The following is a 15,605-nucleotide window of genomic DNA, read 5'->3' as shown; positions in this document are numbered from 1 at the left end:
TTGCTCTGGGCTGAACAGGGTCACATGGCTCTTCCTTTGCTAGGCATGCTGATTTTCTGCCCCACACATTTCTACCCTGCTCTCGTCACCAAGCTGATTATATTTTACATTCTACCTCTGCATCTCGAGTCCTTTTCTTGCAACATCCTTCCTGCCTTCGGACTGAGATGGAAGCACCTGGGTACCATCATTCCAACTTGCATCTGACGAAGGGAGCTTTGACTCTCCATAGTTCAATCCCCAAATGCCTCTTGATTTCCAAGGTGCTACTGGACTGGAATCCTGCCCCTCTAGGAAGGAACTGCCCACAGAAGTGTGGGACTCACTAGAAATGGCTTAGTTCAGGCCTTCCTTGGAAGTGCACCTTCCACACCGAGCATGTGTCATTTCTTGCTCCGAGGGGCAACCAACCCATGATACCACTGTTTCCTGCCTCCTTGGATCCGCTGTCCAGTGGTGCATTTTTGAATCTTTAATAAGGTTCTTGGGATCCAGGAGGCTTTAAAAATGCAGTGCTGAGCTTAGAAGAGTCCCCCCTGCTGAGTGACCCTTTTCCTACGGGTCTCTTCACAACCTGGAGGCTCTGCTGTCCTCCCCTGTGTCTGAGCAGCCTAGTTTTGTTGCCTGTTAGGTTTTTCAGCAGGGGTGGTATTTCCTGCTTCTCCTTGGCCTTCTCACCTGTTTTGGTGGACCTAGCTGTGACCCTGCCATCTGAGCAAGGCCTTTTACAGAACTTGTGACAGGCTCCTGCCAGAGTCTCGGATGTGGCTGCACTCTGCTCCATCATCTGGCTTAACTTCGTCTTGGAAAGCCCACTTGCTCCTCAGGCATTGCTTAGCCTTTGAAATAAGCACAGAGTGCTTGGTGAAGGGAGAGCTTGCACCTGCCCCAGTCCCTGCGTGGCCAGTGATGGTTGCGGTGGCCAAGCAGCTGCCTTCTTCCTCTCTCTCTCACACACACACACACACACACTTAAGTCCTGGCCAGGGCCTGTGCAGTAGAGACAACCAAATGCCCATGGTCTTTGGGCTGCAGCTAGGCTTGCTCGCTCCAGGTGGGACTGGAGCTCTCCTGCCATTGCAAGTCATCTCCAGGGGCCCAGAAGCCAGAAGGGTTGTGTTTTGTTTGGTTTGGTCTTCCCTCAGTTCCACTTGGTATTTTAGTTGTTTTTATGTTTGTATATTAATATCTTAGCTTTAGTTTTAATGACATGTTTCTATTTCATGTTATGTCTCTTTCCAGTCTTTCGCTTTCTCGGTGGACCTGATGAAGGCAGAAAGGCAGGGTGTCCACTTGGTGAAGAAAATAATTGCCATATGCCCTTATAACGGGTCCCTCCTTGGCTGTTTATTCTACCATCATTCTAATCTGTTTGTTAAAGTGCCCTCTTGATTACAATTCCGGGATGACCCATTCTGTGAAAGGGCAGAAGCCTTCTAGAGGAGTGTACTGCACAAAATGCTCCTGGGAGGTTGGAGGAAAGGGATGCTGCCGCCTTTGACCCACCTGCCTCTTCTCCCCTTGCCCTCTTGTCTTTCCAGGAACTGGGCCGTTTCACTCTACCAGCAATGTTCTCCCTGAATTCATGCAGAAGAGGTAAGAAGGCGCTGGGGGCCCAGGGGAGGGCTCGGTGGGCCTCCAAAGCTTGGCCAGTGGGCTGGCACTTCCCCCAGTGTGCCCTCTGTGAAACAAGGAAAGGAGGGGATGCCTTTGGAAGGCCAGACGCTGGGTCCCCTGTTGAGCTGACCCCCACCCCCCGGTTCCATTCAGACCTCCTGCCAAGACGCCTCAAAAGGATGCCGAGAGCAAGCCATTGGTGCAGCTCTTGAAGCTGAGCAGGAACACCGATCTTGGCCATCTCAGCGTCTGCCCTTGCGGTGGCCACGCTCAGTAGCTTCTGGCTCCTGTTCCTCGGGCTGGGCCCAGGGTGACCCACCAAAAGCCACACGATGCCTCTGTTCTAGCCCAAGTCCATGCTCTGTTCAGTTGGCCACACCAGCTTGTAGTTCTGCTTTCTTGTGATCTGAAACAAGACAGAGTACGTGGCAGCTCATCCATGGCTCCCCCTTGGGCCCCATCCGAGTGAGATGCGGTTGACCTCTTCACCTGCCATGCTCCCCTCCCGTCATGCTGTGCTTCCCCACCCCACCCATCGCTGAACCCAGCTCTTCTCACAGCTCATTCCGGTCACCTCTCCAGCTGCAGCTCCTTCCTCTTACAAGGGAGCAACTATTTGTGCTGGAATACAGAATTCAGGGACGGGAGTGGGGTGGTCGGCTTTGCAGCTCTGGCTTTTCCTCACAAGGAGAAATGCATTGCTTAGGAATGACGGGTTGCGAGATTCTTTGGCCTAGTGGTGGTGAGGAGAAGGGCTGGATCCGCTGCCCACTCCAAGAATGTCTGAATCCAGGCTGGGCAGAGAGAGGAGAGCAAGAGTTGTCACCCTCAGGCTAGTGGTTTGTCATGGATCCCACAATGGCACTGTGCCGGGAGAATGGAGTCAAGAAGGGACCTGTGCCTGCCTAACAAAAGCCGGATCCATGCAGGTTTGGCCCCTTTTGAGACCAGAACAGCCGGGCGTGACCTCACCCTGACCGGTTGGGCTGCAGAACAAAAAGTGGTGGTTACACACTGTTAAAACACTGTCCTCTGCTTAATAAAAAAGATTATTTGATTCCTACCAGGAGACCACTGACTTTTGGCGTCTTTCCTACCTGCTGTGCAGCCTGAGCAGAAAGCTTCCGTCTCACTGACCCCGTGACAAACCACTAGCTGTCCTCATCCATAGACCCGACTGTCCGTTCTTGCCCATCTTGAGTTCTCCATTTCCATTTCCTGCTTCTCTCCTGTCAAAGGTGTGTTTGTGGCTGCTCTTGCTGCCCATCCCTCCCTGCATTCCACACACGAGTTCCTTTCCCCCCTAGACTAGAGGGGCTGTAGATTCCCCACGTGGCCGGCCTTCCTCCACACATCTGGGGCTGCTGACCGTCCCTCACCCAAAGCGTGCCACTCCTCAGCAGCGTCTGGTCTCTTGGTCCGCTCTTGCGCTTCATTTAACTTCATACACATATATGTACATACCCCAGCTTTCTCCCTTACATGATTCTCCCTGCCATTTCATTCTCACAAGAACAACCCTGTGAGGTAGACCAGGCTGAGAGTGTGACTGGCCCAGCGTCAGCTAGACAGCTTCTGAGGCAGAGCAAAGATTTGAATCCTATTCTGGTGCCCTAACCACAGCACAATACGGGCACTCTCTCGTGTTCTTCTCCACTGCTTAACTTCCCCCACTGCTGCCCCAAAGTTTTCTATGCAACTCTTGCTCAGGTGAGCCCTGAGCTACCAGCTCAGCTTGGTTGTGGTTAGGAGTGTGGACTTCTCATCTGGTGGGCCGGGTTTGATTCCCTGCTCCTCCTCCACAGGCAGCCAGCTGGGTGACCTTGGGCTCGCCACAGCACTCACGTGGAAGCAGGCAGGCAATGGAAAAACCCTTCTGAATACCTCTTGCCTCTAAAGCCTCACGGGTTTCGTGCAGGGCGAAGATAAAGAATGGCCCTCAGGTCTGCATTCTCTTTCCAGCCTGGTGTCCCTTCTCATATACCAGGGGTAGTCCAACTGCGGCCCTCCAGATGTCCATGGACTACAATTCCCAGGAACCCCCTGCCAGCGTTCGCTGGCAGGGGCTTCTGGGAATTGTAGTCCATGGACATCTGTAGGGGGCAGTTTGACTACCCCTGTCATATACCTACGGATGAAGCACAGTCTCATCTTCCTCATCAGCAGCCTCCTCCTCTGGGCAGCTTTCATAGAATCCTAAGAGTTGGAAGGGACCTCCAGGGTCATCGAGTCCACCCCCCCCCCGGCACAATGCAGGAACTCATAACCACAATGTGGATTGTGCCCCCCCCCCAAGGACCCTTAACTTCCCTTCTGTCCCAGCACAGGCCAGAGGGAAAGCGCTCCTGCTCTCTCGTGTGCTGCCGCGGCTTCAGCACTTCCCGCTTGCAGAGAGCAGGAAGGAGATGGCGTCTTGTCCATCACAGGCCCAGCAAGATTGCAAGAGCCAGCAGGGCCTGCAGAACCCTGTCCAGTCGCCCTGGCCCCCTATAGACGACTAGACCACTTCACTATGCCAACATTAGAGTTGGATCCCATAGAGTGGGTCCGTAAAATGTTACTTATTTACCACATTTATTAGCTGCCTTTATTTATTTAACTTGGCTATGCTGCTGCTCCTAGGCCAGCTAGCTTGCAGCGGCTTTCTCCCTTGTGGAACAGAACTATAAAAACAAAACAAAAAAACCCATAGAACAATCGGAATAAAACTACAATTATAAAAATACATCCAAGATCCCAATTTTAAAATTCCAGCTAGGACTGCCAATAAGTAAAAACCAAACCAGCTAAGTGCTGCCCTAAATAAAGCTGTTTTCAACTGCCTCCCAGAGACTGGAAGGGAGGGGGCCGGATGTACCCCTTTGGGAAGGTGGTTCCCAATCCGTAGGGCTGCCACTGAAAAGGCCCCCTTGTATGCTCCCCAGGTGAGTTTCTTTGACCGGTGGGGCCCGCCTTGTCTCCAGACCACGGCCGAGAGGGTTTGCAGGGATAGAGGGTGGCACTCCTTGGTGCCGACTGTCGGAGCTGTCCTTCTAAGGACACTCTTCACCGGGAGCTCCGTGTGTGTCCTGTGGGGGCAGGACTTGGCTGCAGGCAGATGCTTAAGCGCCAGAGAGCACATGGTCTTATGGTGCCGGGTGTCTTGGAACTGGTCCTGGGTGATCCTCCCGTCCCGGTGGTGTTCAGGGCCGCATGGCTGTTCGTGACAGCAGGCTTCCCTGCGGCGGCGGTGGGAGCGCAACCGGCATGCCTTGGGTAGCAGCTGGCCGTCTGGGGCGAGAGGCCGCAGCTAGGGACGGGGTGCGGCACCCGGGTGGGCTCAGTTTATTTCTCACCTGCAAAGGCACACAAGCTGCCGCGGCTCTGCCCACCCGCCCTGGCAGCTCTCTTATTCCCCGTGCCTTGCCCGGGGTGGGCCCAGAGCGGCCTCCCGCCTTCCCCATGTGCGCAGCCTGGGACTCTGCCCGGGGTGACGGTGGGGCTCCAGCTCCCATCGCTGCTTCAGGGCCCGGGGGGGGGAGGGGGGCGTCCATTGCCTGCGGGGGGGGGCGGGGGGGGCGGCCGCAGGGCTTCCTCGGCAGAGCTGCGTGTCTTGCCAAGTTTCGCAGCGTGTCACTCTTGACCCTGCGGGGGGGGGGCGCCTGCGGAGGGCTAGATTTGGGGCGGGGGCGGGCCCAGGAGCGCGCAGTCTGCCGTCGCCCCCGCCCGGGAGTCGGCTCCTGTCCTGGCGGGGGAGGGGGGGTGGCAACCACTGCCCGGGAGGCGGCCTAGAAGACAGGCGGCCTTCCCTGCAGGGCGCGGGCGGGCGCTCCCGGGGCCGCCCCTCCCCTCCTTTCCGTTCGCTCCGGCGGCCGCCAGGGGCGCTGCTCCCCGCCCCTGTGCGCGTGCGCGGGCTCGGCCCGGTTCGGCGCAGGCGCCAAGATGGCGGCACCCAGCCGGCTCCTGCGGTCGCTGGTCAGCGGCGCGGCCGGGCCGTTGCGGCGTGCGCGTTGGAGGCCCGCGCCGCCCAGCCCGCTGCGGAGGCCGCTGTGCGAGAGCGCGGCCGGGGCGGACGAGGAGGACGACGACGACGAGGGCGGCGCCATGGGGCTCCACGGTCAGCCCGGCCCCGCCGCCGCCGCCGCCGCCTTTGTCTGCCTGGGGGGGGGGGGGGCGGGAGCGCGCAGGAGCCGAGGCCGAGGCCGCCCTCCTCGCACGCGGCGGCGGACAAAGCCCGGGCGCCCTGCGGATGCCCGCGCCGCCCCTTCCGCTCCTGCTTGTGACAAGGCCCGGCTTGCCTTGGGATCGGCCTCCCCGCGCCTGCCTGCCCAGTCCTCAGCCGTCTCTCGAAGCGGTCCTTTGTGTGGGATGGGTCTGCATTTCCCCGCTTTGCCGTCTCGTTAATCAGAAGCTTCTTCCCTCGTTCACCGTCCCAGTAACGTGCATGCATCTCACAAGTCTGGAAGGGGCTTCATTCATGATTTGCTGGGCTAGGCTGATCTCATCAGATCTCAGAAGCCCAGCAGTGTCGGCTCCGGTCCGTATTCAGATGGGATATGGCCAAGGCCCTGGAGGCAGACCCTCACTCTGAGTGTCTCTGGCCTTGAAAACCCCAAGGGGACACCGTAAATCAGCTGTGACCTGGTGGGTGGAAATGGGCACATGCACATTTGAAAGAGTTCTTGAATTGGGCAGCAAGTAAGACAGCATACCTGAGCTCCACGTGAAAAGCACAGTAGGCTCCCTGCTAGCTGTGGGGGCCATAGGTGGATGCACAGGTCTCAGGGACTCTAGAACCGAATGGGAGGCCACTGCAGTTGTCTGCAAAATGTGCCGTGCTGACCCCATAGGGATGCTGGATGTGTGTCCTATTCGGCCCTTGCTGTGCAAATGCCTAAAATATTTTACAACTTGTTTTCTTTCAGATTCAAGAGATTTGTTGAAGGAATTTCCTCAACCTAAGAACTTACTCAACAGTGTGATTGGAAGAGCCCTCGGCATCTCCCATGCACGAGACAAGCTGGTGTATATTCATACCAATGGGCCTCGAAAAAAGGTACCCTCTCAAAGGTGATATTGCTTGAGGCAGTGGGATAAAACCCATCTGATCCCTGGGAATCTCCTTGTAGGCTTTTGCTTAAGCTGCTCTGAGTGGTGATGCTGACAGGTCTGGTGGCTCAAGTTGGTGATCACCACATTAGACTCTTCTCCTGTGCAGGACAAGGGAAGAGCTTTCATCTGCAGCCCTAGGGCAAAAAGGAAAGGAAGAGGCTGGCTGTCGGGAGGCTCTGAGCAGAGGAACCTGGGGCGGTAGTGAAATTGTTGACTCCGCATGCAGTAGTAGTGATGAAGGCAAACTCTACGTTAGGGAACTGAAAATAAAACAGCCCGTACTGTTAGGTTAGGGTGCTGCTGTGTACAGTTCTGGTTTCTGCATGTCAGGAAAAGATTTCATAGCTGTAAATAGTACAAAAGAGAATAAGCAAGATGATTAGGGGGTTGGAGCACCTTTCCTGAATGGGAAAGCCAAATAGTCAGGGACTTTACAAAAAAGATGTCCAGGGAAACATATAATAGATGGAAAAATTGGATAGAGGATGCTTTTTGTCTTCTTCCCATGATACTAGAACTCAGAGGCACCCAATGATGTTGATGGGTGGTAGATTCAGGACAGGCAAAAGGAAATACTTTGAGTAGTTAAGCCGTGGCATTCCCTGCCAGTGGAAGTAGTAATGGCCATAGATAGCTTAAAAGGATCTTAGAGAGATTCATGGAGGAAGGGTCCATCAGTGGCTAGTAGTCGTGGCAGCTGAAGGAGCCTTCATCTGCGGAGGCCTCAGATCTCTGAATCCCACGCACAGAGGCTGCACCAGGGAGGGCCTCGTCCTAGGTTCCCTCCGTGACTGCATGGGCTGCTGGCTGACCTTGGTCACAGGGGAAGGAGCCTGAAGAAAGAAGTCAAGCAACCAAAATTTGTTTAAGATCCCCGGCTCCAAGGAAATTAAACTGGCCTCAATCAGGGCCAGGGCCAAAAAGCCTGGGGGAACGCTCTGCCTGGTGAGATCAGGGCCCTGCAGGACATTAAACAGTTCTGCAGGGCCTGTGGGTGAGGCTTGAGGGGCATCATAATTCCAGCTGACCTCCCTATCCATATCCCAGCCTATACTTATAAATATCAGTCCTATACTTTAATTTAGGAACTGATGCAGGCATTTTTCTTGCCTCGCTCTGTGCTTTGTCACTAATATTGTATGGTGTAATCTGTTGTACTTTTAGGAGTGTATTTAATAGATAACTGTGAGTAGGAGTTTATTGTCATTTATAAATTGAATTGTTTGTTTTTATACCCTGTTGTAACCTGCCCTGAGCCTTTTGGGAAGGATGGGCTAAAAACGCAAAATTTAATTGAAATTAAATTAAGTAGCCAATGTCACTCTAGAGGGGGCTGTTCTTGTTACTTCATTTTAAGCATGTGATTTTCTTTAATCTTGGTTTTTAAAGTGGGTCAACATGGTGCCCCAGGTGTTGCCTTCGAGGTATCTGATTTATTGCTGTTTCCCAATCCCCCTCCTCTGTAGAAAGTCACGCTGCTCATAAAGTGGCCAAAGAACGTCGAGGTGGAAGGCTATGGGACCAAGAAGATTGACGCCGAACGACAGGCTGCGGCCGCTGCTTGCCAGCTCTTCAAGGTGACTGGGATGGCCTTGGCGTCCCCACCCCACCCATGGGCACCTGCAGAGGCCCCTGGCAGGACCCCTGGTCGTGTAAGAGTTTAGTGTTGCGGATCTGGTGTGTTGGCTCCTGTGGTAGGCTAGCACTGAAGAAGGAAGCAGAGTTCCATCTTGATGCTTTAGATCAGTGGTCCCCAACCTGCGGGCCGCGGCCCGGCGCCGGGCCGCAAAGGCCATGGCGCCGGGCCGCGGCTCCCTCTCCCCGCCCCCCCCCCCCGCAGTAAAAAACTTCCCAGGCCGCAAGCTTGCGGCCCGGGAAGCTTCTTACTGCGGGGAGGGCGGGGAGAGGGAATCAGGGCCGGGCCGCGCCCGCGCGGCCCGCGGGTGCGGCCCGATCCACGGGTGCGGCCGGCGGGCGCGGCCGGGAGCGGCTCGCGGGCGCGGGCCGATTTGCGGGCGTGGCCGGGCGCGGCCCGATTCGCGGGCGCGGCTCGCGGGCGCGGGCGCGGCCGGGCGCGGCCCGATCTGCGGGCGCGGCCGGGCGCGGCTCGTGGGCGTGGCCCGCGCGGTCCCTGCGGGCGCGGCCCAATGCCCTGCCGGTCCCCAGCCTAATAAAGGTTGGGGACCACTGCTTTAGATTACAGCGGTTAAACCTCTGGGCCAGCTCATTTGGTCTGAGTGGACATGATTATTAACAGTTGGGTGCTTTGTCTGTGGTGTGTGGTTCGTCTTACTCCCGTCTTCTAACAGAATTCCTTGTGAGAGTTAAACAGTCATGAAGAAAGACATTTTTTTCAGCTTGTGGGTCACACCGGGGAGTCGGCCTGCGCTGGAGTGTTCCTTAGCAGGGATCCTGCCTTGGGTGCTCGGAATCAAGCAGAACCCCTGCTTAGCTGCATGCCTGAGTTCTGCTCCCCAGCAGTCCCTGTTGTAGCTCCATAGTTCTGGGCAGCTTGTCCTCACGCTTGGCCCTCAAGCTGCTCAGCTCTGTTTTGGGCCCTGCTGGGTAGCCTGCAGCCCTGTCCCCCAGCATTGCCAAGCAGATGGGGGGCAGCTGGCCAACGTGGCTGTTTGGCCTTGAGTAAGTCACAGAGTATAACGTTGGCATGAGCAGTAAATTCCAGTCCTTCCCCTCCGAAATGGATGCTTCGTTGCTCACTTGAGTTCTGCTCCCCAGCCATCACTGTTCTAGTTCCACGGCTCTTGTTGAAGTTTTCCATGTCCTTCAGTCCTTTCAGTGCCCCTGCAGGTCCTTTGGCTCCACCTGCCCTCTGCTGGGAAGAGGATGTAACAGCCGGGGGGGAGGGGGGAGCTCCCACAGCAGTAGAGTCGTCCTGTTGCATCCTCTCCCCAGAAGAGGGCAGGTGGAGCCAAAGACCTGCATCCCCAGGAAAAAAGGCCCCTGCCAGTACAGCTTCCTGGCCCCTTTCTCCCTTCTGAGGCTGCAAGGATGGCTTCTGTCTCCCCCTTGCAGGGCTGGGGGCTGCTGGGGCCCAGGAACGAGCTCTTTGATGCTGCCAAGTACCGCATCCTTGCCGAGCAGCTGGGCTGCCCCGATGAGAGATGGTGCTCCGAGGGACGCTGGCGCTCCAAGTCTGGGCCTTCCCTGGCGGATATCTCGACCTGCTGGCGGCGGGTGGAGCCAGACGAGTCCATCCAGCCCCTGGAGCACAACCGGATCATGAAGGCCGTCCGGAAGGAGGAGCTGGAGGAGGGAGAGCTGGAGGAAGGGGAGCTGGAGGAGGGGGAGCTGGAGGAAGACACCATCGATGTCTCCAACTACCTGTCCATGACACATCCTGAGGCCCGGACACCCGCCCGAGACGTCAGGTAGGGCCACTTCCCTTGAAGCGGATGGGCAAAAGCAAGCCCATTTGAACAGCCGTCCCCCCCCCACCACACACACACAGCTGCATCCCAGGGCTGTGGGGGGCCGTGTCAGAGAAAGGGAAATCCAGGACTCCCTTTGCAGGAAATTGCCTTCCAGAGAGAACCAATTCCCCACCCCGTGAGGCTTTCCCATGGAGCCCTGCTGCCCAACAGGCTGAGGAGGCAGTTACTTGGCACAAGGTTTCTTCTCCCTGTGCACCTTGTCAGGCACAGGAACTGCCTCTCAGGCCCTAGAGAAGGAAGGGGGCAGTTCCAGGCCCTCCCCATTGAGTGCTTCAGAAGCCTCCTTCCAGCCCCTGCTCAGGAACAAGGGCTTGGAACTCTGTACTGTGCTGCAGGGATTATCCCGGCCTTAGCCTGCTGTAGAGTGCTTCATGGCTCGTCTCAGCTGTTGGGACCCGGTGCTTGAAGGAAGATCTTGGCCCCCTTCTAGAACATCCGGGAAGTTCTGCTGCTCAGTGTGATGCAGAGAATGTGGACCACAAGAAGACCTGGCGCTCAGGACCCAGAGGAAGCTGGCTGGGCCTCCCACCATGACTGCTTGCAGGCACTCTTTTGGGGATGTCAGTCACGCTCAGATGTGTGTCCCTCTCCAGACACTGTAGATTCTCTACGGGACTGTTGCCCCTCTTTTTTTAAGGACAAGGCAAAACGCAGCCCTCATGGCTGCAGAGACGTCACAAGCTGGGAAGGCAATCGAGGCCTAGAAATTTGTGGGGACCGACCGGGTATGGTGGATAGTATTGTGGGTGAGGTCTGGGCACTTTGGCCGCCTGCCATTCCCAGCTGCCTAGCCATCTCCTTCCGGTCGCCTGCTTGTTTGTAGCTTTTCAGCATCCCAGTCCCATAAAAGACCCTAAAACGACTGGTGTGGCCTGAAAGGAAACTGGGCCAGTAAATAATCTTACGTGGCGAGTAACGAGCGTTCCCAATCATGACGAGGGGTGTCCTTGCAAAGCTGTGACTGTGGTCCTCCTCGCCTTCCAAGCTAGTAAAGGGGCGGCCCCAAGCAGTGGGTTTCACAGGACTATTCTCTTGTGCCGCAGGGACGGCTTCTCCCTGGAGATGACGGATGACAACACAGCCATCCGAGCCCTGACCCAGTTTCCGCTCCCCAAAAACCTTCTCGCCCAGGTGATTCAGATCGCGACTTCTTCCTCCACCGTCAAGGTGAGTCCAGCCCAAGGAAAAAATGTAGATGCCTGGAAAATGGTAGCTGGGAAGGGGGGCGGTCAGTTTGGAAATGCTGGGCCATACTGGGGGGAAACCAGTGCCCTTTGGGGGATTTTAAGAAAAGTGCACTCGGAAGGGCTTTCTTTTAAGAGTGATCCCTGCTTGGATGGTTGGCATCCTTTATTTTCAAGTAGACCTCTGCTGTTTACGTGTGACTAATTTTGTCCACAAGTAGCATTCTGTAACATTCATGACAATACATTATCGAAATGGTCATTATTCCCAATGTTATAAAGCTTTTGATGATGTCCTAGCCACTGGGCCTTTTAACCCTTTTGCCGCTGGTGGATGCTATTTCTGTCTGACCAAGTAACTGACTTAGTTTCTTACCACAGAGTTTATTTTTACACTTCCAGCTTCTGTTTTTCCCTTCTTCTGAGATGGTAAAACTCAGATATACAGACTGAAATACTGAAAGGTGTGGCCGTTGCAGCTGTCTCTCTAGGTCGCTTGTAGAATCCCATCAACCTGGTTGGGGAACCCTTTCACACGTGATGTGTTTTATGGCAAGAATTTGATGACTCTCTGGTGCTCAGACGCCCTCCTTTGGAAAATGACTTTTCTGATGGGGAAAGGCAGCTTTCTTCCTCTGAAGGAGAAAAGTCATTCTTTCTGCAAGGAAGCCTCTGTCTCGGAGGGGGGGCAGTTATAGGTTCCTATCATGTGTTTTATGAAGCCCCATAAAATTTGAGGGCTGATGGGGAAGTATTGCTTATATTTTAGTCTTCCCCAAAATGTCCATTTTAGAGGAGAGGGAAGAAAGGCAACAAATGCTTTCTCGTTCCGTGGCTATAGAACTGGTGCCCCATAACCTCTGATAGGCTCTGAGAAGCAGGCCTTGTGCCCGGCCGGGGGTCTTCAGTGTCCTCCCTGCAGCCCTCGGTTGATCCCCTTCCCTCCTCACAGGAGTACATGCAGTTCCGCACAGTGGGCACCAAGACCAAGATCTGCAAGCTGACCTTGCGCTGGCCATGCCCTATGACCTTTGCTGCGAAGGGTCGCCGCAAGGTGGAGGCGGAGAACAAAGCAGCTGCTCTGGCCTGCCAGAAACTGAAGGTGAGTTGTGGGAGGGGCCGGGCTAAAGCAGGCCTGGAGGGCTTCCTGTCCTTCTCCCCTGCTCTGGGACTCTTTCAGCAGAGCTTCTGGCCAGAGGATCTCTGTTGGCACGGCAGGCTGGCTGGCACCCTTCTGAACCAACGAGTATTGACTTTAGAAGGCTTGGCCAGTCTCCCTCCCCTCCCCTCCCTCCCCCCACATTTGGTGTCATCCCATCCCATCCCATCAATCCGTTGTCTTTCTGAACCCCTTTCTGTCCCTTAACGTGCTCCCTTGCAGAGCCTCAACTTGGTAGACAAGAACAACAATCCCCTGAGCCACGCCATGTATAATATGACATCGCTCCGGGAGCTGGGAGAGAATCAGAGGAAGCCATGCCACGTTAAAGTTCCTGAGGCCACCCTACACAAGATTGAGAACTATCTGAACCATGTAAGAGGGGTTGGAGGGGGGGGAGCATTTTGCATTGATTTGTAGTCAGCAAGACAGGTTCCTAGCCTGCCTCTTTGGGCACTAGAGCAAAATTAAAGGGAACCACATATAACAACTAGATGATAATGGTAAATTGCGGTAATGTTATTACATTACATGCAATGAGGGAAATAACTATCATACAATGCGCACAAGGAATGTCAAGTGCAGCACTTGTAAAATACAGGAATCCATCTATATAGCAGCATTAATCTTACAAAGGACTGGGATCTCGACATAATAGGAAATTGCTCTCTCGCGTAGCTTGAGCAGCAAACTAAAACAAAAAGTCCCTGGTAAAAATCTTGCCAACCTACGGAGCCTTGAGGTTCTGATGGCGAGAACCCAGAGGTGTAACACAGTCTTGATACTCTGAAGGCAGGAAGCTTCTTGCCTGTCTTAAAGGACGCTAGGCAGGCACGTTGTTGCAGAGAAGAGGGGAGTCACCAGCTTCCTCTTCTTCCTTTCCCTCCTCCTCTCATAGTACCCCGTGGACAGCCGCGACGTCAGACCCCGGCTTGCCGACGACATGATGAACCTGAGCAAGGAGCCGGGCACGGTCGGCGACGCCATCACAGGCAAGCCCTACGTCCCCATGCTGGAGTCGGAGGAAGTGCGCCTCAGCCAGAACCTCCTGTCCCTTTGGAAGAGGAGGGGCTCGGCGTGGCAGGAGAGCCACCCCCTGCCTGTGGATTCCCACCGAGAGACCATCCTCTCTGCCGTGGAGCAGAACCCGGTGGTGGTGATCGCTGGGGACACGGGGTGCGGGAAGACCACGCGCATCCCCCAGCTGGTCCTGGAGCACGCCATCCTGGAGGGGCGCGGGGCCCAGTGCAACATGATCATCACGCAGCCTCGGCGGATTAGCGCCATCTCGGTGGCCCAGCGGGTGGCCCAGGAGCTCGGGCCCAACATGCGGAAGAACGTGGGCTACCAGGTGCGACTGGAGAGCAAGCCGCCCGTGCGGGGAGGAGCCCTGCTCTTCTGCACCGTGGGGATCCTCCTGCGCAAGCTGCAAGGCAACCCTCGCCTGGAGGGCGTCAGCCACGTCATCGTGGACGAGGTGCACGAGCGCGACGTCAACACCGACTTCCTCCTCATCCTGCTGAAGGGCGTCCAGAAGCAGAACCCGGACCTCCGCCTGGTGCTGATGAGCGCCACAGGGGACAACCAGCGCTTCTCGCAGTATTTTGGGGACTGCCCCGTGGTCAAGGTGCCAGGCTTCATGTACCCTGTCAAAGAGTACTACCTGGAGGAGATCCTGGCCATGCTGGGGCGCCACAGGCACCGCCACTATGACATCAAGGTGAGTCTCGCGACGTTGGCTTCGGAGGCGGAGGCAGCGTCCGCAGGATGCCTGCTGCCGCCCAGGTAAGGCCCTGAAACCAGCTCCCAGCCGGGCCCCGCACGTTTTCGCCATGACCCGTGTGGCTGCGCTGCCCATCCTCATCCCTGCTTAGGCCTTGGCTGGGAAACCAGTGAGGAAGTCCAGGGTTGGTTCTACAGAGGCAGGCAGTGCTAAGCCACTTCTGAGGGTCTTCTGCCCTGGGCCGGGGGCCGCGGCTGATGTGATCTCGGCACCCAGGCAGGGTCAGCCCTGATCGGTCCTCGAAAGGAGGCTGCCAGGGAAGTCCGAGGTGCCTTCGCAGAGGCAGGCAGAGGCCAGCAGCCACCTCTGATCCTCTCTTGCCCAGGCTAGCCTGATCTTGCCGGACACTGACCCTGGGGAGCAAGCCCTGGGGGCTGCGCAGAGGCAGTGGGTGGCCTCCCCTGTCTTGGAAGCCTTGCCGGGTTGGCATAAGCCAGTGGCCACGTGAGGCCCCTTTCTCCACTCCCAGTCAGTCAGGCGCCCTGGCTCCGGCTGGCCCAATCTTGCCGGCTCTTGGAAGGGAGGCATCCATGCCCCAGGTTAGTGCTTGCTTGAGGGGGGGGGGGGCGGAGGGGGGGTCCAGAGTTGCTGCACAGAGGTAAGCAGTAGCAGATTGCCTTTCTTCACCTTCTGCCTTGAAAACCCCATGAAAGGACTCCAGGAGTAGGCTGCGGTTTGGGGACATGTCCCACCACAAACTGAAAGCCCGGTTCTCCCCCTGTGCAGGGCAGGAGGGTGGGTGGAAGGTGCCCACACCTCCTCAGTGTGAGCTGGCAGCAGGCTCTGTAAAGGTCTGGGAGGGCAGGCCTTGATGGGAGTCCTTTATGGACTGTCTGATATGAATCTTGCATGCCTAATTCCAAGTAAACTGAATCCAAATGGGCCACGCCCAGAGAGGGGGTTTTGTTATTATTTTTTTTGGGGGGGTGCCTCTACCTTGTACCTGTTGCCCCCCAGGGGCGGCTCTAGGTCAGTGCATTTGGTGGGCCTTGGCAGTCCAGAGGGAGAAGGGAGAACCTTCCCAGGGGAGGGCCCTGAGGCAAAAGATGCCTGTCCCTGAGTGGGTTGCTCCAGCCTGCCCGGGTCCCCTCTCCCTCTCAGGAGTCAGCCTGCTAGCCCTCCTGGGGTAGAGAACAGAGGGGCGGGGGTCAGGCAGGAGGTGTCCCGCAGGAAAGGGGCTGACCCCGGCCCCCTTTGCTCTGCAGCAGTCGGATGAGGAGTGTGTCCTTGACCTGGAGCTGATCTCTGACCTGGTGCTTCAGATCGACACCCATGGAGAGCCAGGTAGGGGCTGAACTCGACACGCCGGATTGTATGGC

The 15,605-nt window shown here is 56.4% G+C and overlaps 1 protein-coding gene across 4 annotated transcripts in view; it reads left to right on the top strand.

Annotated features, from left to right (window-relative positions):
• DHX30 (DExH-box helicase 30) overlaps nt 1-15,605 on the top strand; it is a 28,647-nt gene that overhangs the window by 5,741 nt on the left and 7,301 nt on the right. The window contains exons 2-10 of one of the 4 annotated variants that reach the window (XM_077304321.1): nt 1,542-1,596; nt 6,522-6,652; nt 8,175-8,285; nt 9,742-10,097; nt 11,204-11,327; nt 12,297-12,446; nt 12,726-12,878; nt 13,402-14,223; nt 15,492-15,570. In XM_077304321.1, coding sequence (XP_077160436.1) covers nt 1,569-1,596; nt 6,522-6,652; nt 8,175-8,285; nt 9,742-10,097; nt 11,204-11,327; nt 12,297-12,446; nt 12,726-12,878; nt 13,402-14,223; nt 15,492-15,570 — 1,954 coding nt within the window. In that variant the 5' untranslated portion in view covers nt 1,542-1,568. Of the gene's footprint in view, nt 1-1,541; nt 1,597-5,498; nt 5,714-6,521; nt 6,653-8,174; nt 8,286-9,741; nt 10,098-10,624; nt 10,738-11,203; nt 11,328-12,296; nt 12,447-12,725; nt 12,879-13,401; nt 14,224-15,491; nt 15,571-15,605 lie in introns of those variants that run through there. The other 3 variants (XM_077304320.1, XM_077304322.1, XM_077304323.1) reach the window with 3 other exon arrangements.

Source organism: Paroedura picta, chromosome 11, assembly GCF_049243985.1.
Source record: "Paroedura picta isolate Pp20150507F chromosome 11, Ppicta_v3.0, whole genome shotgun sequence".
Taxonomy (NCBI): Eukaryota; Metazoa; Chordata; class Lepidosauria; order Squamata; family Gekkonidae; genus Paroedura; species Paroedura picta.
The sequence above is the reverse complement of the archived record's forward strand: the minus strand, read 5'-3'. Positions and strand labels throughout refer to the sequence as shown.